At 49.5% G+C, this 23974-nt stretch overlaps 1 protein-coding gene across 1 annotated transcript; it reads right to left on the reverse strand.

Moving 5' to 3' along the window:
• Positions 1–639: 639 nt before the first annotated feature.
• Positions 640–11784, reverse strand: pabpn1 (poly(A) binding protein, nuclear 1). Its single transcript, XM_059950746.1, has 7 exons — positions 11614–11784; positions 11001–11109; positions 6959–7026; positions 3783–3889; positions 3578–3665; positions 1782–1927; positions 640–1016 (listed from the first exon to the last, which is right to left on the reverse strand). Exons 1-7 carry the CDS (start codon positions 11740–11742, stop codon positions 977–979), a joined length of 687 nt encoding a protein of 228 aa, XP_059806729.1. The 5' UTR covers positions 11743–11784; the 3' UTR covers positions 640–976.
• Positions 11785–23974: the final 12190 nt, after the last annotated feature.

Raw genomic sequence — 23974 nt, forward strand, 5'->3', positions numbered from 1 at the left:
GTAAGTCCTTGGGAAAGGGGGTGGTGGGGGAGGAGAGGGGAAGGGGAAGGGAGGAGGGCGGGGGGAAGTGGGTGCCGGTAGGTCTGGAAACAGTGATCAGTGCACAGTGCTCTCTCCCGCTGAGAGGTGGGGACCAGAGGCACAGGGCCGACACCAGCAACTCTCTCCTCCCTGGCGTACAGCAGCCATCTGAAAAGAAAAATATTAAAGACGCCTGCGAGAGGGGGGAAGGGAGGGGGTGAAAGAGGAGAAGGAGGGAAGGGGGGCAAGGTCAGGAGGAGAGGGCAGGGGGAAGAAGGGAGGAGAGACCGGGAGAGGTGAAGACAAAAATCTGTTGCACAGTCACAAGATAAAAAATGTTTTAACAGCAAATCAGTAAACGTAATGCACGGACTGAGCGATTCACAGTTCAACACCTTCCCCCTCAACACATCTCCAGCAGGGTGGGGGGAGAGACAGAGAGATAATACTGAGAGGAATGAAGAAGGTGGGAATGAAGAAGGTGAGAGAGGAGGGAGAGGAGATGGGGAGGGTAGAGAAAAGGGCAAGAGAGATAGAAGGGTGGGAAGGAGAGGGACAGAGAGAGACGGAGAGAGAAATAAGCAAATTCCATTTCAAATCCCGTAGCCTCACAGGGGGAGGAGAAATAAGAAGTTAAAAAAACGGCCTTGTCCCAAAAGCAAACCGATGTCAGTGTAAATAGGAGGTTGAAGGAGCCCAACGACACCTTACCAATACTGTCACCACTAATACACTCCCCTGGCGGGGCTCCACCCCGGCCTCTGCCTCTCGGCTTTTTTTAATATATATTTGTATTTTTTTTTCTTCTTTTCATTTTTTTTTCTTCTTTTCTTTAATTTTCTTGTTCTTTTTTTAAATCTTTTGGGACTTTTTTTCCTGAAGGGAGTGAGGGGAAGGATGGGGGGGGGATAGGGAGAGGGGAGGTGGAGGAGGGGGGGAACATTTCTCCATAGGATTAGTAAGGGGAGTACCAGGATGAAGCTCGCCCTCGTCCCCTGTAAAAGAGAGAGGTAACTCATTAGTCTGCATACAGAACGTCGACAATCAGGCGAGATAAAAGAGGAGGGGGTGGGGTGCCTTCGGACTCTCTCTCCCCTCCCTCCCAATCTGTTCTAGGATGGGTGGGGGGGGGGCTTCGGACTCCATGTCCCAACATGTCACAGGCCACAGGGGCTCCTCCCCCATGACTTTGATCTATCTCCCAGCCTCCATCTCCCCCGGCCAACCTGCCGCATTTCACAGCGGCAAGCCTTCCCGGAAACCACGTCACTATCGGTCTCTTCAGACCCCGAGCACACTCCCGGAAGCAGGAGTCAGCCCCAGCGACACTCATTCGGAATCGGCAGGACCGTGCTGAACAGTGCCCCCTGTCGTTCCGGAGGGGAATAAGTGGAGCCCTCGCTCCCTGGACTGAGGGGGAGGGGGAAGATCTTCCCCAGGTGTTCCTGCTGTCAGAACACTTCCAGTCAGACCACAGTCGTGCTGCAAGATCGCTAACAGGAGAAGCGTTGGGGGGGGGGGGGGGGAAAGAGGACAGTCAGTGGGATAGATTATGGGGCTCAGGAGAGTTCCTCGTCATCTCACCTCTGTTCTGACCATCGTGGAGAACAGGGGTGTCCACTCCTCCCACTCAGCTCCTCGGAGACCTCAGCCCCCCCCCCCCAAAAAAAACACTGCCCCTTGCCTCGAGCAACTACCCCTGCTCAAAGAGCTCAACCCCTCGCCCCAGACACAGGCCCCGTCCCCTGCATGCCCCAGACCTGAAGGCCCTGCCCCGGGGCCGGGGGACATATCCACTGTAGAAACGGGCTCTGCTGGAGTAGCTGGCCCTGGCCCGGAACCGGGAGCGCGGCCAACCTCGGTCTGTGGTACTGATCCCCGGGCGGTTCGTCCTCTTCAACACCACCTGAGAGACACAGGGAGGGTGAGGGTCAGAGAGTCGCCGGGGTGGGGGGAGGACACCAGGAACAGCTGCTTCCCTTCAACCATTCTGTTCCTGAGCCAACATGCTCGTTACAGCAACTAGTGACGGTCATTTCTGCCCAGTGTTCTTGTAAAAATTGTGCATCATTTATGTTTAGTTTACACTTTCCTTGTGAACCCTGCTCGCCCGATACTACGCGTCTGTGAAGCCGCCACGAGCAAGCTTCTCCTTTAATCTGTACAAAACACGAGATCGATCCGCAGATATCCTACGATTCGGCCCAGCCCGTCATGGGTACAGCCCTCCCAGACGCTGAGCACATCTACATGAAACTCTACTGTAGGAAGACAGCACCCATCACCCTCTCCACACTGGTCATGATCTCTTCCTGTTGCTGCCCACAGGAGCTCCGGGACTCACCACCAGGTTCAGGAACCAAACTCACCCAATCACCACAAACCTGTGGGCTCACCTGCAAGGGCTCTTCATCTCAGGTTCTCAATATTTACTGCTTACTTACCATTGTTGCTTTTTGCATTTGCAGTTTGCTGTCTTCTGCAGACCAGCTGAACGCCCCAGTTGGGCAGTTCAGATATTTTTGAGTAGAACGGATTTCAGGGTTGTACATGATGCCGTGCAAGTTGATAGGGTAACTGAGAAAGCTCAGCCTGTGTTGGTCTTCAAAGGTCGAGTTTGAAGAGTCGCAAGGTCACATTGCAAACCTCTGGTTAGACCACCCTTGGAATACAGTGCTCAGTTCTGGTCCCCTCACAAAGGGAGGACATGGAAGCTTTAGAGAGGGTGCAGAGGAGATTTACCAGGGTGTTGCCTATCTTACGAGGAAAGGCTGAGGAACTTTAGAGTGAAGGATGAGAGGCAAGAGCGGATAGCCAGTGCCATCTCCCCAGGGAGCAAAGGGCTCATGTACGAGTGAAGGTGAACGGAGAAACGTGGAGGGGGATGTCAGGGGTAGCTTCTTGTAAAACACAGTGGTGTGCATGGAACACTCTGCCAGGGGTGGTGCTGGAGCACTTAGAGATACAGAACAGAACAGGCCCTTCCAGCCCGATCAGCCACACTGGCCAGCAACCTACCTATCTAACCATCGTGACCAATTAACTTACTGACCAGCACGTCTGGGTTGCAGAAGGAAACCCACAAACTCCTGAGACTGGCAGAGCTGGGATTGAACTGTGAAACGCCGTGCTAACCGCGACACTGCTGTGCTGGCGGCTGAAAGAAAAACGCAGGATGTGATCTTGGAGTTGATCCAAGGGTCAGCACAAAGCACACACCAGCAGGCTGACGGAGTTTTCTACCCTGCTGTTATCAGAATATTCAACAATAAGACCACACTGTCTACCTCATTATGATCTTGCACCTTATTCTCTGCCTGCACCGGACTTTTTCTGTAGTCGTCAAACGTCACTCTGCACTCTGCTTCCCCTTGTTCTACCTCAACACGCACTGTACGAATCTGAACGGTGGGAATGTGCAAGACAAAACTCTTCATGGTATCTGGGTACAAGTCACAATAAGAAACCAATTCCGATTGCAGCAGAGACACGGGGAGGGTGGGGTGCCTAGCTGAGCCGTGTGAATGTGAGGGATGCACCCTCCCCACCCCCTCACCTTGATCTGTCGGCCTCTGAAGAGGGAGTCGTCCAGTGCCATGGCCGTCCGCACGGACTCCTTGTCTGAGAACTCGATGTAGGCAAAGCTATGGGTGGGTGAGAGAGAACAGAGGTAAGAAGGGCAAGGAGAGGCCTCTCTCCCCTCCCTGGAGCCCTCCTCGCTCCCATTCCCCCCTCTCCCTCCGCCCAGCGCTGTCACTCACCCCTTGGGGTGCCCGGTGAACTTGTCACACAGGATGGTCACTCTGTTGACGGAACCACAGCCATGGAAGTGAGCCTCCAACTCCTCTGCTGTTGCCCCGTAGTCCACCTGGCGGAGGGAGGGGGAAGCGGCGGTCAGCACAGAACGAAAGGGAGAGGAAGAACATGGCCGCCTACAGGGGGAAGTGGGACAGACGAAAGGCTGTGCTTAACACATAACGGGCGGAGGTGCAGCGTGTAGATGGGGCAGAGGGGAAGGTAGGCCAGTACAGTCATTCCAGATTTGTGACACTGTGGTTGCACAAATATGATAACCAGCCTTCAGGAAATAAAACCCGGGCACGATTTAACTTCCAACAGATGCTTTGCGCTGGTGAAGCCATTCACTGGGTGTGGGACGTTCTAATCCCGTTCTATTGAAACTACACAGGGGGAGAAGATGGGCCAAACGGCCTAATTCTGCTCCACTGTCTTACAAACAACAGACGAAAAGTTCCGGAGCAACACACACACCAAACCCTGGAGGAACTCAACAGGTCAGGCAGCATCTATGAAAGGGAAAGAAGCCAGAATAAAGTGGGGGGGTGGGTGGGCAGGAAGATGAAAGATGAGACCAGCGATAAAGGGATGAAGGAGGAATCTATCGGAAGACAACAGCAGATAACGGAAGAAAGAGGAGATGAACCAGAGGGACATGATGGGTGGGTGTGAGGGGAACCAGAATGGGAAACAGAAAAGGAGAAAATTGGGAGGGGTGGTGAAGTTGGAGAAATCAATGCTCACGCCGCTGGTTCGGAGGCTACCCTCACAGAATACGAGCTGTTGCTGAACATCAACTGTTCATTGCCCTCTGTGGATGCTGAGTTCCAGCGTCTGCGGGATTTCTCAAAGGGCGCTGCCGTTAACACGCTGTTGAAGGTGTGCCCCTGCCAGTTAATGCACAGCTCACGACAGGTGTGTCCCGGTCAGCTGTGAACCCATCCCTCAACAGAGCATCAAAAAAGGGATCGTCTGGGAGCCTGGAGCTTGTGCTTTTCGAACACAGTATTGAATGCAGCACACACAAAACGCTGAAGGAACTCAGCATCCACAGAAATAAACTGTCGATGTTGTGGGCTGAGACCCTACTTCGGGATTAGAAGGGAAGGGGGAAACAGCAAAATAAAAAGGTGTGGGAGGGGAAGGAGGACAGCCTGGTGATCAGCTAGCTCCCCAAGTTTACAACCGGTCTCGGAGACAGCTGCATTAGGAGCACCAGATACAATCGACAACCCCAGCACGTTCACAGGTGAAATGTCTCAGCTGGAAGGACTGTGTGGGGCACTGAATGGAAGCAAGGGAGGAAGGTTAGCGGGGAGGGATGAATGGACTAGGAAATCACAGATGGAGCAATCCCAGTGGGAAGCGAGGGGGAATGGAAGTAAAGATGTGTTTAATAGACAATAGGTGCAGAAGTAGACCATTCGGCCCTTCTAGCCTGCATCGCCATTCTGAGATCATGGCTGATCACCTATCAATACCCGGTTCCTTCCTTGTCCCCATATTCCTTGATTCCCCTATCCATAAGATACCTATCTAGCTCCTTCTTGAAAGCATCCAGAGAATTGGCCTCCACTGCCTTCCGAGGCAGTCCATTCCACACCCCCACAACTCTCTGGGAGAAGAAGTTTTTCCTTAACTCTGCCCTAAATGACCTACCCCTTATTCTCAAACCATGCTCTCTGGTACTGGATTCTCCCAGCATCTGGAACATATTTCCTGCCTCTATCTTATCCAATCCCTTAATAATCTTATATGTTGCAATCAGATCCCCTCTCAATCTCCTAAATTCCAGCGTGTACAAGCCCAGTCTCTCTAACCTCTCTGCGTAAGGCAGTCCTGACATCCCAGGAATTAACCTTGTGAATCTACGCTGCACTTCCTCTACAGCCAGGATGTCCTTCCTTAACCCTGGAGACCAAAACTGTACACAATACTCCAGGTGTGGTCTCACCAGGGCCCTGTACAAATGCAAAAGGATTTCCTTGCTCTTGTACTCAATTCCCTTTGTAATAAAGGCCAACATTCCATTAGCCTTCTTCACTGCCTGCTGTACTTGCTCATTCACCTTCAGTGACTGATGAACAAGTACTCCTAGATCTGTGATTCTTCCCTTACCTAACTCTGCACCATTCAGATAATAATCTGCCTTCCTGTTCTTACTCCCAAAGTGGATAACCTCACACTTATTCACATTAAACGTCATCTGCCAAGTATCTGCCCACTCAGCCAGCCTATCCAAGTCACCCTGAATTCTCCTAACATCCTCATCACACTGCCACTTCTTTTAATGAAAGATCCCTTTGGAGATTACAGAAGTCGCAGAGAATGATGTGTTGGAACTTTGCTTTTGTATTTCCCAGTGAAAGCTTCTGTGTGACTCAGTTGTAATTCAGTCATAGAAGCACCACATTGGGGGGCAGGTGGGGGGGGGGGGTGGAAGTAGGGCAAATTCTCCCTCTGCTTGTTTTTCCAGCTGCACTGACAAACCATTGCTCTGAGCAGGAAATTTTTTTTACGCTGTCTGTACCCTGCACAGTGCTTTAAATGTTTTTTTTGTACCATACACGTCAAACACAAACCACAACTTACAACATAAGTAAATGTCAGGAATTCAGAACAACTGCTGGGCACAGTGGCAAAAGTAAAATGTTTTGACTAGATGGCGTCGGTGTTCAGCAAGCCAGAAGTTCATTAACAATGAGCTGCCGACTTCCATTCTGTATTTATCATAACAATTTTTAAACAGTATTGTAACTTGAAACACTGACAATGAAGATCTCTGAAGCTCTAAAATGTTTCATTTGTTGTTTGTTTGTTTATTAAAAAGTGTATGCATTATATTCATTAATAACTAACTACATAGAAAACTTCGGCCCACAATGCTGTGCCGGAAAATGTACTTACTTTAGAAATTACCTAGGGTTACCCATAGCTCTTATACAAAAGAAAACCCCAGCTGCACAATAGAGGCTACATGTGTGAGATCATTACAGTTACTGTGCAGCTGCACAAAATATCGACTGCTTCCTTCTACGGATGCTGCCAGACCTGCTGAGTTCCTCCAGCACAGCTCAGAGGGAATGGTGAAGTAGGGTCGAATGGTGCAAGCCGCGGGGAGTAGGGAGGCTGTACTCACGTTACCAACGTAAATGGACCGTGCGTCCGCTTCCATCCGCTCCTCCACCGACATGATGACAGGACCAGCTGTAAGAGAGGAGGACGAGATGAGTGGGGCCGGTGAGTAGGACTGTGGGGACAAGGGTAGAGTCACAGAAACAGGCCCCTGCTGACTGAGCTGCCTTGCAAGCTTGTCTCATCTACCAGAACGAGGGGTCACAGTTTAAGGATAAAGGGGAAGCCTTTTAGGACTGAGATGAGGAGAAACTTCTTCACACAGAGAGTGGCGTATCTGTGGAATTCTCTGCCACAGGAAACAGCTGAGGCCAGTTCATTGGCTATATTTAAGAGTAAGTTAGATATGGCCCGTGTGGCTAAGGGGATCGGGGATATGGGGAGAAGGCAGGTACAAGGTTCTGAGCCATGATCATACTGAATGGCGGTGCAGGCTCGAAGGGCCGAATGGCCTACTCCTGAACCTCTTTTCTATGTTTCTACCTGCGTCCTCGGAAGCTCCTGGCCATGCAGCGATCTGGATGGCTTTTAAACACCGCTAGTATTAGAACAGGCCCTTCGGCCCACAGTATGTGCCAGAATTTTAACCTGAAGGATTAAACTTGATCTTAACCTACTCCAAGATCTATCTCCCACATAACCCTCCACTCTTCTTTCATCCTATCTATCTAAGAGTTGGTTCCTTAAGGTTGTTATAGCTGGGAGAGGCAATGGGGACAAGCTCCCACTGCCTATTAAATGCTCCCAACAGCATGCTCCTCAAATAGCCTCTGACAACCAGCTCCAGTTCCTGGCCTTCACGGGGGGCTTAGCTACTAAGCTTGGCAGAACTGTTTCTACTGACAGGGGGGGGGGGGGGGGCAAAGGTGGGTTCCTGGCTCCTTAAAACCAGTCTCTTTGGGCAGAAGGGGCTCGTCAGCCATAGTAGGAAGGGAAACTCTGATCTCAAACCTCCGCTGCCTTGCGGCCAGACCCACTCACGGGGAAGGAGTTGGTAGTGAACCCCGAGAGAAGTCCTGAGCTGGAGTCTCCAAGGCAGTCCTACATTTTGTTCAACACCGACTGACCACTCCTGGTGCCAACCTGTATCGGTCTCTGCCGTTCCTTTGGGTTCACCAGTTGCGTGGAGAAAGGGCGTTTGCGGCGAGGGCAACAGCTCACTCTCCATATCATACAGCTAGGACACAACCACCATGGTCGACCCTCACCAAGTGTCCCAAACACATCTGCCTCTACCAACACTCCCAACCCTGCATTCCATGCACTCACCCGCGTACCTGACATGCTCCCTCTAACCTCCAGTCACCTTAAGAGAATGTCCTCTGGTGGTATTTGGCATTGGGGCAGCACTGTAGCAAATCGGCTAATGTGATCACCGATCAGAGATCAATTCCCAGCACAGTGTAAGCATTTTGTAGCTCTTCCCTGTGACCGTGTGGGTTTCCTCCCACATTCCACAACAGTCAGGGTTAGGAATCAGGATCTGTGGGCTAGCTATTGGTATCAGAAGACAGGCAACCTCACAGATCAGCACAAGGCTCAGACGGTGTTAACGAAGTACTTCACTGCACGTCTCCATGTACACGAGACTAAGAAAACCAATCAGGTCAAAAGCCCTGCAACAAAAGGCATTGTCCCTTCATCATCTCGTACCCCTCCATCACATCAACTCTCATCTTCCTCTGCTCCACAGCGAGAAGCCCGAGCCCACTGAAACAGCATCCCGGTCGATCTCCACATCTCTCTCCATCCTGTACTGAGGCAACCAGAACTGAACACAACACTCCAAGTGCAGCCCAACCAGTTTTCTGGAGCTGCAACAGTCCGTCCTGTCCAAGGCATCACCCTCACTTCCTGAGCTTCAGTTGTTTCTTCCACAGTAAAAGTGAAGACAGCCGCTGATTTAAAATCTTCCCCATTTCCTTTAAGGGAAACTATTCTCTCCCTAGACACCCAGTAACCCTTAATATTTATTCAGTATGCCACGACGCGTGATGCGGCCGATCATGGCTTTGACCTTGACTGTTCTTTCTACAGAGGTGGTTTGTCAATGCCTTTTCTGGACAGTGTCTTTACCAGACGGGTGACCCCAGCCATTATCAATACTCTGAAGAGATTGTCTGCCTGTTGCCAGCAGTCACATAGCCAGGACTTGAGACACGCACCCCCCTGCTCCCAGTGACCTTGATTGTGGTTGGGGGCTACAACGTTACCCAAAGGTGACCTCCAGGCTAGCAAAGGGAAGGAGCACCCTGCCACCCTTACCGTTAACTGCGGTCTGATCAAAGCCTAGTGCAGGATTCCATAAAGACTAGCCTGCAGGGTGAGTCAGTGGAAAGGAATGCAAATACAGTGTTAGCATTCACCAAGCATGGACCTAATGCTGAGGTTTTATAAAGCTCTGGGCAGACCACACTTGAGAAAGGATGTACCGGCATTGGACACGGCCCAAGAATTAACCCGGGAATGAAAGGATGAAAGGGTGAACTGTATGCTAGACGGCTCTGGGTCCGTACTCGCTGGAGTTGAGCAGAATGTCAAAGGTGTGTGTGGGGGGGGGGGGGGGGGTGATCTCAGAAATCTATCAAATATTTAAAGACGTAGATTTGGAGAGGCTGTTTCCTATAGAGGAGTCTCAGACCTGAGGGGACAGCGTCAGAATAGAGCTGAGGAGGAAATTTCTTTAGCCAGAGGGTGGCAAGTTTGTGGAATTCTTTACAAGTATATAGGTTCTTGATTGGTAAAGGCATCCCTGGTTATGGGGAGAAGGCAGCGGAATGGCATTGAGGGGGAAAAGAAACCAGCCATGGCAGAAAGCCAGAGCAGCGTCAATGAGCCAAATGGCCTAATTTTGTTCTTACGGTCTTTTAAAGCCTCAGTGTTACATCAGTGGTTTTACATTCTAGCCCTATGAAAATGAATGCTAACATTGCATCCCGAACCTTTAGGGAATACTGTACCAGGACTCCAAAGTCCCTTTGCATATCCAAGATGAACCCACATCTACACTGACATCTTTCTGCAGACAGCATCGACCTGCTGCATCATTGCGAGGCACAGAAACGGGTAGTCATTACACCCGCTGCGTCACTGGCACCAGCCCGCCTGCCATCGAGGTGCTGGAGAAAAGCCAGCAACACCACGAAGGATCCCACACCTCCAGCTCATTGAAGTGCCACCCCCATCAGGAAGGAGGTGGCATACCACTCATTCCAGGGCCACCACACTCAAAAACAACTACTTTGCCCAGGCAGTAAGGCTGATGAACGTCTCCCCCTACTAACCCACTCCTCCACAACCCCCCGCATCACCACTACTTTATCATTTCCTGTCAAATTCACCTTATGTACAGATACTCCTGTGCCTAACACAACCATAAATTAACATATGATCTATGTTTTATGTATTTATATTTACTGTTTATTATTGTCTTTTTGCGCTGCACTAGATCAGAAGTAACAATTATTTTGTTCTCCTTTACACTCGTGTACTGGAAATGACATTAAACTATCCTGTATTTTGAACTTAGAAAGCAGTCTGCACCGTTATTCCTTCGACTAAGGTGCAAGACCACACTTACTGACACTACATTCCTTCCGCCACACCTTTGCCAACTCTCCTAATCTGTTCAAGTGCTTTTGCAAACACCCCGCCTGCTTTGTCAACACTATCTGCCCCTCCACCCCCCCTGTATCGTGAGAAAAGGGCAAGCCCAACACAACTGCCTCAGGAATCTCCCCTGTAGGCTCTCCAGCACAGCCACACATAGCTTGTCGTGTTGGTGACTGAAACTGCACACGGTATTCGCAGTGTGGCCTCACCAGGGCTGGGGGTTCTTGCAGACAGACAGAAGGGTGTGGATGGTCAAGGAGATGCAAGGGGCAGGTCCACTGGGGTGGATCGTCCACTGCAGCTTCCTCACTGACCACGCTGGGTGAGACAGAATCCTGTGTGGGTGTGTAAGGGGAAGTGTTCACCCACACTGCGTAGTTGGGGGGTGGTGGGGGCAAACGGGGAGGAAAGGGTTTTTGGGAGGGGGCACTTACAAGGTGGTGGGCTCATGTTCATCTGTTTCTCCACTTCATTCTGCAGTTCCTTCAGCTTCTCCGCCTCCTCCTCCATTTCCCGCACCCGGGCCTTGATGGCCTCCAGCTCCTGGGAGGGGCGGGAAGAGGCAGTGATCAGGATTGGAGGGTTCGGGGTCAGGGTTTTTGAAGAGGCAGTGAAGGGAAAGTTAAAAAGAGCCTTCCACACTGTGCCCAGTTCCCACTCACCATCCCCCTCCTAACTTGCCCCATAACTTGATACCCAAAAATACACCTTTCCCCTTCAACCATCTCCCCGTACCCCACCCTGTCACACCCAACCCACTCCCATATTACAACCTGATTTACCCCCCGTCTCGTCACCCTTTACCCCCTCCAATTAGCTCGCCCATCCCCTTAATGGCAGAAAAGTTGGGCTCCCGACCACGTGACCCCACTTGGACCCCCCCCACCCCACCATGACCTGGGCGCTATATTGGCCCGCCCCACGGCTGACGTCAAGGTCACAACACGTGACACTCCCCCCCCCCCCCCCCATCTCCGCTGTTCCCGTTGCTGGGGCGCCCGCACGTTTCCCACACCCTCCCCCCCACCCCCTCTTCCCGCCGCCCACCGGGTCCTCGATCATCGCCGAGTCGTCCAGGCCGTCCGTGGCGGCGCCGTCCCCGGACTCATCCAGACCGCGGTGCGGCTCCTCTATCAGCGACTCCTCGGCGCCGTTCTCGTAGTCCGCCTCCGCCATCTTAGTGCCGCCGCCAGTCGCTACTACCGCCGACGTCTACTCTCGCGAGAGCTGCCGTGGCTCCGCCTTATCACCCCTCCCCGTAGCTCATTGGCTTTGCGCTCCGCCTTCACTGCGTTCATTGGTAGATTTTCACGAAAGACCCGCCTTCACAACCGCACGGCCGTCCCCAGCAACACGTGGCTCCCTCTCCTCGGCGTCTATTGGCTATTTCGCAACGGAACTCCATCCCCGCCACCTCTACGCCAATCGGCTCTCGTTTCTCACCCCATCACTTACCGTTTGTCCCGCCCGCCCACTGTTCTTCGCCCATTGGCTGATTTTCGCACCGCTCCACACTCATTGGTTGCTTCGGCAAGGGCCCGGCCTCTTTGCCTTCTCTGAAGGCGATTGGCTGTCTGCTCCGGGAGTCCAACTCTTTCTCTTTTTATGATTGTCAAACAGGAAGGCGGTTTTGGTCTAAGGGATTGGTCAGCCTCATGCCAATCGATTCGATCGTCATCGGTCCGTGACGTTTGATCTGTTGATTGGATAACAGTCTGCATTCCGTCTTGTGATTACGCGCAACTGTGATTGATTGATTTTTCCCCTGGGGCGGCCCACCAGCCTCTGTTAAAGTTGATTCGCTGATATCAACCGTCCATCAAATCAAGTCAGCAGCCGTGTTCCGGCGCTGATAACCGAGTTTCTAAGCCAATTGGACTAGACAAATGTCCATCAGCTAACTACGTCGTCGATTGGGTGATGTTGAGAGCGTAGACAATGGCCCGCGGGGCCGGGAGGCGGCTTGGGTTCGATCCGCCTCGGCTGAAAGTTGATTGGATGGGAGCGGCCAGGCCAGGCACCTGATTGGTGACGGCGAGTGTCCATCAGCAGCCGCCAGGTGAGTGTGAGGCACGCTTACCTGCAGCCAAGCAGGGTGACCAGGCCTGAGAAGGAGGTCAAGTTCAAGGTCAAGTTTATTCTCATCCAAATTCAAAGTGTATTTATTACCAAATGGCACACTGCAAATACAAAAAATAAATAAGCAATTAATATCGAGAACATGAATTGAATTGACTTTATTACACACATCCTTCGTGTACTGAGGTAAAATTCTTCACGTTACGTCTCTGTCTAAACGAGCAAAATATAGCAATTTGTAATAAATATTATGTACAACAGGACAGTCAACATTACATAGTAATACAATAGTATCGGCATGAATTAATCCATCTGCTGGAAGAAGCTGTCCTGGAACTTGGTCCTGGCTTTTATGCAGCGGTACTGCTTCCCGGATGGTAGCAGTGGGAGCAGTTTGTGGCTGGGGTGACTCAGATGCCCAATGATCCTACAGGACCTTTTTACACACCTGTCTTTGTAAATGTCCTGAATTATGGGAAGTTTACAACTACAGTTGTGCTGGGCTGTCCGCACCACTCTCTGCAGGGTCCTGTGATTGAGGGAGGTACAGTTCCCATACCAGGCAGTGATGCAGCCAGTCAGGATGCTCTCAATTGTGCCCCTGTAAAAAGTTCTTAGGATCTGGGGGCTCATACCAAACTTCTTCAACCTTCTGAGGTGAAAGAGGCGCTGTTGTGCCTTTTTCACCTCACAGCTGGTGTGTACAGACCACGTGAGGTCCTTGGTGATGTGTATACTGAGGAACAACGCTTGTTCACCCTCTCAACCCCAGATCTACTGATGTCAGTAGGGGTTAACCTGTCTCCAGTCCTCCTGTCATCCACAACCAACTCCTTAGTTTGTGCAACTTGGAGTCCCTGAAAGCAAGTCCATAGGTTGTGGGAACATTTCAATGACGGGGCAAGTGAAGTTGAGTGTAGTTATCCCCTTTGGTTCAAGAGCCTGATGTTTCAGGGATAGTTACTGTTCTGGTGGTGTGAGTCCTGAGGCTCCTGTACCTTCTTCCTGATGGCAGCAATGAGAAGAGGGCACGTCCTGGGTGGTGGGGGTCTCTGATGATGGATGCTGCTTTCCTGCTATAACACTTGTGGAGATGTGCTCAATGGTGGGGAGGGCTTTACCCGTGATGGACTGGGCCCTATTCACTAGTTTCTGTAGGATTTTCCATTCAAGGGCATTGGTGTTTCCATACCAGGCAGTGATGCAGCCAGTCTATATACTCTCCGCCACACATAGAAGTTTGTCATGGTGAATCTTCGCAACCTCCTGAGGAAGTGGAGGCTCAGCTGTGCTTTCTTCAGAGCACGTGTGTGCTTTGCCCAGGAATAATACTGGGGAATCTAAAGTTTCTGACCCTCCAATGATAACTGGCTCATGGACCTCCAATTTCCCCCTCCTGAAGCCAATCATCGGCTCCTTGGTCTTGCTGACACTGAGTGAGGGGTTGTTGCTATTACCCCACTCAGCCAGGTTTGCAATCTCCCTCCTGTAGGCTGATTCATCACCACCTTTGATTTGGCCAATGACAGTGGTATTGTCAGCAAACTTGAACATGGCCTTGTTGCTGTGCTTGGCCTCACAATCATGTGTGCAAAGTGAGTCGAGCAGGGGGCTAAACACACAGCCCTGTGGTTCACCTGTGCTGATGGAGATCGTGGTGGAGATGTTGTTGCCAATCCCAACTGACTGGGGTCTGCAAGTGAGAAAGTCCAGGATCCGATTGCACAAGGAGGTATTGAATCCCAGGTCTTGAAGCTTATTGGTTAGTTTCGAGGGGATGTTGGTATTGAATGCTGAACTGTTGTTGATAAAGAGCATCCTGATGTTTGCATGTTTGTATCCAGATGTTCCCGGGTTGAGTGAAGAGCCAATGAGAGGGCTTCTGCTGCGGACCTGTTGTGATGGCAGGCAAATTGGAGCGGATCCAAGTTGCATCTCAGGCAGGAGTTGACATATTTCATCACCAACCTCTCAAAACATTTCATCACTGTGCATGTCAGTGCTTCTGGGCAACGGTCACCTCGGGCACTGGTACGAGTGACGTTAACAAGCTCAAAGGTTCATTGTATTATCGGAGTACAGCTCTGAGATTTGTCTTCTCCAGATAGCCAACAAATGCAGACAACCGTATAGACAGTTGAAAGAAAAATGTCAGTCTCCCCCCATTGAAAAGGAAAACAATCAAAATCTTGCAAACCCAAACCCCCTCCGTCACACAAAAACAAACAGATCACCAAAGCCCCAGCCCGCCAATCCGCAACAAGAGGGAATGGGTAAGAACGTGAAAAGAAAACGGAACTGAAAGAGGCCAACATGAACTACAGTCCAATCCATAAATCTCAGAATTTCTCTGCCATGTCCGAGAGCATCCAGACCCAGTGGCCCCTTCAAAGAAAGCGACTCGAACCACAGCCCCTCCTAGGAAAGAGGCACAAACCCATCAGCCCCTCCTAGGAAAGAGGCACAAACCCATCAGCCTCTCCGAGGGCAACAACTCAAGCGAGCAGCCCCTCCTAGGAAAGAGGCACAAACCCATCAGCCTCTCCGAGGGCAACAACTCGAGCGAGCAACCCCTCCTAGGAAAGAGGCACAAACCCATCAGCCTCTCCGAGGGCAACAACTCAAGCGAGCAGCCCCTCCTAGGAAAGAGGCACAAACCCATCAGCCTCTCCGAGGGCAACAACTCGAGCGAGCAGCCCCTCCTAGGAAAGAGGCACAAACCCATCAGCCTCTCCGAGGGCAACAACTCGAGCGAGCAGCCCCTCCTAGGAAAGAGGCACAAACCCATCAGCCCCTCCTAGGAAAGAGGCACAAACCCAGCCCTTCTCCGAGGAAAATGCCTCGAACCCAGCAGCCTCGCCCAGGAAAGCAATGCAAGCCGGTTCACCCCCCCACCCTGAACCGCCGGCGCTCCTCCAGATTTGCCTCAATGTTTCAATCTTCCTCGGAGCTTCAGTTGGCGAGAAATGTGGTGAATTGTGGCTCCCTCATCTTGCCTCTGAGCTTTTCCTCATGGTAGGGTGTGCTCACATTTCTCTTTCTCCGGGGACAGCAGAGTCCTAGCCCACTCGATCCAACTACAGACTGCAAGTCACTGGCACCAACAGTTTCAAAATCAAAGTTAACATTAAAAAAAAGTGAAAGGTCGGAAGTGATTGGCTTTCTGGAAGGTGCCCCCCGAGGAATCGTTGTTCGCTTGACGGGTGGTGCGCACAAGACCGTGTATAACCAGACGCAATGAAATACTTGCAACAGCGTCACAGGCACACGGGAGCATCGTGCACAGTTCTGGTCGCTTCATCATAGGAAGGACGATGAGTCTTTGGCAAGAGTGCAGAGGATGCTGCCTGGATTCGAGAGGAATGTTTCAGAGAGTGAGGACTTTTCTCTTTGGAGGAAAGGAGGGTGAGAAGTGACTTGATAGAGGTGTTTAAGAAGCATAGATAGACGGGGGAAGGGCAGAAATGGTTAACACCTACGTATTACTTGGGCGCTTAGCTCCCAGTGGAGCATGGAGCAGTGGCCGTCAATGGCCTTCCATCTCCATCGTCCTCTGAAGCTGGAGATCATCAACGCTCTGCAATCCATTGTATCCACTGCACAGGGGAATGGCTGAGGCAGCTTGACCAGAGCCCTACTGACCGGCCTTGCCCACAGAACCACTGAACATTACAGCACAGAAACAGGCCTCTTGGCTGTGCCGATCCATTTTTTTGCCCAGTCCCACTGACCTGCACCTGGACCACGCCCCTCCATACACCTCTCATCCATATACCTGTCCAAGTTTTTCTTAAATGTTAAAAGTGAGCCCGCATTTACCACTTCATCTGGCAGCTCATTCCACACTCCCACCACTCTCTGTGTGAAGAAGCCCCCCACAATGTTCCCTTTAAACTTTTCCCCCTTAACCCATGTCCTCTGGTTTTTTTCTCCCCTAGCCTCAGTGGAAAAAGCCTGCTTGCATTCACTATCTATACCCATCATAATTATACATACCTCTATCAAGACTCCCCTCATTCTTCTACGCTCCAGGGAATAAAGTCCTAACCTATTCAACCTTTCTCTGTAACTCAGTTTCTCAAGTCCCGGCAACATCCTTGTAAACCTTCTCTGCACTCTTTCAACCTTATTAATATCCTTCCTGTAATTCGGTGACCAAAACTGCACACAATACTCCAAATTCAGCCTCACCAATGCTTTATACAACCTCACCATAACATTCCAACTCTTATACTCAATACTTTGATTTGTAAAGGCCAATGTACCAAAAGCTCTCTTTACTACCCTATCTACCTGTGAAGCCTCTTTTAGGGAATTTTGTATCTGTGTTCCCAGATCCCTCTGTTCTACTGCACTCCTCAGTGCCCTACCGTTTACCTTAAATGTTCTACCTTGGTTTTTCCTTCCACAGTGCAATACCTCACACTTGTCTGTATTAAACTCCATCTGCTATTTTGCAGCCAATTTTTCCAGCTGGTCCAAATCCCCCTGCAAGCTTTAAAAACCTTCCTCACTGTCCACTACACCTCCAGTCAAACTTGCTGATCCAATTTACCACATTATCATCCAGATCATTGATATACAAACATAGATGACAAATAACAATGGACCCAGCACTGATCCCTGTGGCACACCACTAGTCATTGGCCTCCACTCAGAGAAGCAATCCTCAACGAACACCCTCTGACTTCTCCCATTGAGCCAATGTCTAATACAATTTACTACCTCACCATGTATACCTAGTGACTGAATCTTCCTAACTAACCTCCCATGCGGAACCCTGCCAAATGCCGTACTGAAATCCATGTAGACAACATCCACTGCCTTCCCTTCATCCATTTTCCTGGTAACCTCCTCGAAAAACTCTAATAAAATTGTTAAGCATGACCTACCATGCACAAAGCCATGTTGACTCTCCCTAATAAGTCCCTGTCTATCCAAATACTTGTCGATCCTATCTCTTAGTACTCCTTCCAATAATTTACCTACTACCGACATCAAACGTAATGGTTTATAATTTCCCAGATTACTTTTTGAGCAGTTTTAAACAATGGAAGAACTTGAGCTGTCCTCCAATCCTCCGGCACCTCACCTGTAGAGACCGACATTTTAAATATATCTGCCAGGGCCCCTGCAATTTCAACACTTGTCTCCTTCAAGGACTGAGGGAATACTCTGTCAGGTCCCGGGGATTCACCTCGCACGACGGGACGTAGGGCTGGACATTGAGAGCCGAATGCTCATACGAGACGGCGTAGTTTTAAAGTGATTGTGCAAAGATATGGAGGGGTGTCAAAGGGAGATTTTTTTTGACACAGTGAGTGGCAAATGCACAGTACATTGTGCATTTACAAATACACAGTACTAGGGTTGTGGTAGAAGTGAATACAGTAGGGGCATTTAGATAGGCAGATGGGTGAAAGGAAGATGTGAGAGGGAAGCATTGATCTTGGTTTCAGGGTCGGCACAACGTCGTAGGCTTAAGGGCCTGGACTGTGCCGTATGTTCAGTGTTCCAGGTTCAAAGACATAAATTAACAAAGTTCAAAAGTTCAAAGTTGAAAGTACATTTTTATTATCAAAGTCTGTGTAAGTTGTGCAATCTTGAGATTCTTCTGCTTACAGTCAGCCACCAAACAAGAAACCTGAAAGAACCCAATTGTAAAAAGATCAATACCTAATGTGCAGAGAGGGAGAGGGTCCCGGGGAGTGTGTCGGTACTTACAGATCAGTTACGTTGAAGTCCCTGGTTCCATCATTAAGGTTCCCCATCCATGTCCCCTGTCTATTGCTGTCATCGAGGAGACAAACAGGGAGCCTGAAGAGATGGATTCAGCATATCAGGAACAGCTTCTTCTCCTGTGCCACGAACCCACAGACACTACCTCATGAATTTCTTTTCTTCCCTCTTTTTAGTTAATATACTAGTGCCCATGAAGAGCAGGGTGAGCCGTCTTAACGACTATCATCCAATCACACTCACGTCCACGGTGATGAAATGCTTTGAAAGATTAGTCGTGGCTGGAATCAACTCCTGCCTCAGCAAGGACCAGGACCGGCTGCAATTTGACCGTCACCACAAAAGATCTGCTCCTCATGTGACCTGGACAATACTAATACCCGTGTCTGGATGCTGACTACAGTTCGCTACAGTTCTGATCGAAAAGCTCCAGAACCTGGGCCTCTGCAACTGGATACCCTGGAAACAGCATCTCCACCGCACTGACGATCAACACTGGTGCACCTCGGGGATGTGTGCTTAGCCCACTGCTCTACTCTGTTCACAACCACGACAGTGTGTCTAGGCAGAAGCTCAACTGCCATCTATAAATTTACTGATGATGCAACCAATGTTGGCTGAATTTCAGGTGGTGACGAGAGGGCGTACAGGAGTGAGATGTCTCAGCTGGTTGAGTGGTGTATCAACTCAACGTCAGAGCCAATTGTGGGCTTCAGAGAGGGTACGACAAGGGATCAGTCCTCATAGCGGGACCAGATGTAGAAGTTATTTGGTGTCAATATCTATCCTGGACCCAACATATTGACACAGCAGCAAAGCAGGCACGACAGCAGCCATATTTCATTAGGAGTCTTTGAGGAGATTTGATATGTCACCAAAGACACTCTTAAATTTACACAGATGTACTGTATTCTAACCAGCTGTATCACTGTCTGGTGTGAGGGTGTACAGCATCAAAGTAAGCTGCAGAGAGTTGTAAACTTGGTCAGCTCCATCGTGGGCATGAGCTTCCGTAATACCCGGGATATCTTCACAAAGGCAGCATCACCCCTAGGCGATGCCTTGTTCTCACTGTTACCATCAGGAAGGAGGTACAGGAACCTGAAGGCACACACTTTGCAATTCAGGAACAGCTTCTTCCCCTTTGCCATCCGGTTTCTGGATGGACATTGAACCCATGAACTCTTCCAATCTACTTTTCTTTTTCTATTCTTGCACTACTTAATTTAGTTAACTATATATATATCTATATAAATATATATATAAATATACATATATATACTTTTTTCTATTACGTATTGCAATGTATTGCTGTCGCAAAACAACAAATTTCATGGCATATGCTGGTGGTATTAAACCTAATTCTAATGTGTGTGTATTATTGTAATTTATAATTTTGACTATGTATAGCATTGTACTGATGCCTCAGATTTCACAAATTCCGGTGATATTAAACCTGATTCTAGCTCCGAGTCTCTTTCTTCCTTCGCATTTTAATTTGTTATATGCCGATAAATAAAACTTTGTTAACACATCCCCTTTAATGAGCCTCACAGCCTGGACATCCCCTTTAACTTGGGCTGTGCCACTCGTCGCCGGGCGGGAGGTGGGAGAGTTTGGATAGTTTTTGCCTCCTCCGCGCGGAGCAAGGCTGAGGGGAGAGGATCAGGTTGGTGCACGGCAGGTTCCGGCCATTCATCTCGGGCAGGTGCTGGCTGTGGGCGGGAGGGGGAGTGGGAGCGGTGGGGGCGAGGCGCAGAGTTTCCGTGTTCCCCCCGCTTCCTCAACCGCCAGGCTGATGGTGGCAGAGTCGGAAGGCCGGTCCTGGAACCGGTCGGAGGGAGAGATACGTCACCGGGAAAGGGATACAGTCGGTTTACGTCACCGGGAAAGGGATACAGTCGGTCTACGTCACGGGGAAAGGGATACAGACGGTCCACGTCACGGGGAAAGGGATACAGACGGCCTACATCACCAGGAAAGGGATCCAAGGTAAGAGGGAGGGCGTCGGGGAAGGGAGAAGGGGGGAATGGGAGGGAGAGGGGTGTGGAGAATGGATTCCCCATTCTCCCCACAGATGCTGCCTGACCTGCTGAGTATTCCCGGAAGACTGTGGAGTTCGGATTCCGGAGCAATACACAAGCTGCAGGGGGAACTCAGGGGGTCAGACGGCACACGTGTGGGGGGGGGGGGGGAGATGGATAGTTGATGTTTCGGGTCGAGACCCTTCACTTGCGTCCGTCTGGGTTCCTCTGACCCAGATTCCAGCCTCTGCACTCTCAGCTTTCCTAGACGCTTTAGCTTTAGATATGCCTACAGATCCGCCCTATCGGTGCCTCTAACAATCTCATAGGCTTCTTTCGGGAATCCCCGTCAGACGCCCGGCGCTCCTGGGAAAACAATCCCCTTCCTTCCAGTCTTCATCGGGCAGGCAGTCTCTTCCCTCACGTTGGGAGTGTCAAATACGAGGGGGCAGAGGTTGAAAGTGAGGGGCGAGATTGTTAACATCAATGGGCCGCTTAGGGGTGGTATGCCCCTCATAATCTTCTCCTCCCCTGCTCCAGAGGAAACAACCCCAGTTTGTCCAATCTGCCCTTGTGGCTGCTACTCTCTTAATCCAGGCAGCATCCTTCTGCAGCCTCTCCAAACCACCGCACCCTTCCTGTAATGGAGCAACCAACGCTACACAACCAAACTTCGTCCAGCTGCAGCCTGAATTCCCAACTTTTATACTCAGTGGCCTTATACTCAGCCCCCTCCCCAATGTTCCCTTTAAACTTTTCCCCCTTCACCCTTAACCCATGACTTCTGGGTTTTTTTCTCCCCTGGCCTCAGTGGAAAAAGCCTGCTTGCATTCACTCTATCTATACCCACCATAATTTTATATACCTCTATCAAATCACCCCTCATTCTTCTACGCTCCAGGGAATAAAGTCCTAACCTATTCAACCTTTCTCTGTAACTCAGTTTCTCAAGTCCCGGCAACATCCTTGTAAACCTTCTCTGCACTCTTTCAACCTTATTAATATCCTTCCTGTAATTAGGTGACCAAAACTGCACACAATACTCCAAATTCAGCCTCACCAATGCCTTATACAACCTCACCATAACATTCCAACTCTTATACTCAATACTTTGATTTATAAAGGCTAGTGTACCAAAAGCTCTCTTTACTACCCTACCTACCTGTGATGCCACTTCTAGGGAATTTTGTATCTGTATTCCTAAATCCCTCTGTTCTACTGCACCCCTCAGTGCCCTACCATTTACCTTGTATGTTCTACCTTGGTTTGTCCTTCTGAAGTGCAATACCTCACACTTGTCTGTATTAAACTCCATCTGCCATTTTTCAGCCCATTTTTCCAGCTGGTCCAAATCCCCCTGCAAGCTTTGAAAACTTTCCTCACTGTCCACTACACCTCCAGTCTTTGTATCATCTGCAAATTTGCTGATCCAATTTACCACATTATCATCCAGATCATTGATATACAAACGTAGATGACAAATAACAATGGACCCAGCACTGATCCCTGTGGCACACCACTAGTCACAGGCCTCCAATCAGAGAAGCAATCCTTCACTAACACTCTCTGACTTCTCCCATTGAGCCAATGTCTAATCCAACTTACTACCTCACCATGTATACCTAGTGACTGAATCTTCCTAACTAACCTCCCATGCGGGACGCTGCCAAATGCCGTACTGAAATCCATGTAGACAACATCCACTGCCTTCCCTTCATCCACTTTCCTGGTAACTTCCATGAAAAACTCGAATAGATTGGTTAAACATGACCTACCACGCACAAAGCCATGCTGACTGTTTCTAATAAGTCCCTACCTATCCAAATACTTGTGTATCCTATCTCTTAGTATTCCTTTCAATAATTTACCCACAACCGATGTCAAACTTAACGGCCTATAATTTCCCGGCTTACTTTCTGAGCCTTTTTTAAACAACGGAACTACATGAGCTGTCCTCCAATCCTCCGGCACCTGACCCATGGATATCGATATTTTAAATATTTCTGCCAGGGCCCCTGCAATTTCAACACTAGTCTCCCTCGAGGTCCGAGGGAATACCCTGTCAGGTCCTGGGGATTTATCTACCCTGATTTGCCTCAAGACATCAAGCACCTCCTCCTTTAATCTGTATAAGTTCCATGACCTCCCTATTTGTTTGCCTTGTTTCCATAGACTCCATTCCAGTTTCCTTAGTAAATACAGATGCAAAAAACCCATTTAATATCTCTCCCAGTTCTTTTGATTCCATACATAGCCGACCACTCTGATCTTCAGGAGGACCAATTTTATCCCTTACTATCCTTTTGCTCTTAACATTCCTGTAGAAGCTCTTTGGATTAACCTTCACCCTGACTGCCAAAGCAACCTCGTGTCTTCTTTTAGCCCTCCTGATTTCTTTCTTAAGTATTTTCTTACTCTTTTTATATTCCTCAAACATCTTATTTCCTCCCAGTTCCCTATACATGTTATACATCTCTCTCTTCTTCTTTATCAGATTTCCAATATCCCTTGAGAACCAAGGTTCCTTATCCTTATTCACTTTGCCTTTAATCCTGACAGGAACATACAAACTCTGCACTCTCAAAATTTCTCGTTTGAAGGCCTCCCACTTACCAACGACGTCCTTACCAGAGAACAACCTGTCCCAATCCACACTTTTTAGATCCCTCCTCATTTCTTCAAATTTGGCCTTTTTCCAGTTTAGAACCTCAACCCGAGGACCAGATCTATCTTTATCCACAATCAAGTTGAAACTAATGGTGTTATGATCACTGGAACCGAAGTGTTCCCCTACACACACTTCCATCACCTGTCCTACCTTGTTTCCTAATAAGAGATCTAATAGTGCATCCTCCCTAGTTGGGACATCTATATATTGATTTAGAAAACTTTCCTGAACACATTTCACAAACTCTAACCCATCTAGACCTTTAACAGTATGGGAGCCCCACCTTCTTCTTTGTTAAAATTCTTTTCCTCTAGTCTTATTTCAATGACTTTCTCAGCAGGCGGTCCCAAATCCCGTTTGACGGCACAAAATTACTGCCCTGTGCCAAAGGCTTTTGGGACCACCTGATAAAGGAAGCTATAGAAATAAAACTGGAGGAGAAGAATTTTAACAAAGACGAAGGCCTCACTCCAAGTAAGAACTGGAATTCAATTGTAAACAAGGGGGGAGATTGGAAACTTGATTGGATGAGGACTAATTAATCAGAAAGGCTGTACTATGGGCGTAGAAATACCACCAGACTAGACAGGCAACATCCCTGATGAAGATGGCAGTTTTTCATTGAAACATCGATTATAATCGACACCTGGACCCGGCTGGAAGCCCAAGAAGAGTTCATTTGTCACTTACAGCGGGAAAGCACGAGATCCTTTATCAGGTTGTTCCATTCTATAATGGAATTTGTCCAATGTCTCTGGTTCCTGTTATCTATTCTTCAATCAGTCCATTTATCTTCAGAGGCTTCTTCCCCATGACAGCTGTGTCCTGTTTTCCTCCCCCCCCACCATAAAACACACACAGTTCCCTACAAGCTTCCATTCAAACCAGCAAAGCACTC

The sequence above is a fragment of the Hypanus sabinus genome, chromosome 26 (assembly GCF_030144855.1).
Source record: "Hypanus sabinus isolate sHypSab1 chromosome 26, sHypSab1.hap1, whole genome shotgun sequence".
In the NCBI taxonomy this organism is placed as follows: Eukaryota; Metazoa; Chordata; class Chondrichthyes; order Myliobatiformes; family Dasyatidae; genus Hypanus; species Hypanus sabinus.

What these genes read in the sequence shown, in the direction of transcription:
- pabpn1 (XM_059950746.1), bottom strand. Translation starts at nt 11,742, where the DNA reads ATGGCGGAGGCGGACTACGAGAACGGCGCCGAGGAGTCGCTGATAGAG. An exon ending in GAACATGAGCCCACCACCTT is followed by an intron (nt 7,027 to 11,000) that starts GTAAGTGCCCCC and finishes CCTCTCTTACAG; the next exon opens with CTGGTCCTGTCATCATGTCG. An exon ending in GGTCCATTTACGTTGGTAAC is followed by an intron (nt 3,890 to 6,958) that starts GTGAGTACAGCC and finishes TCCCTCCGCCAG; the next exon opens with GTGGACTACGGGGCAACAGC.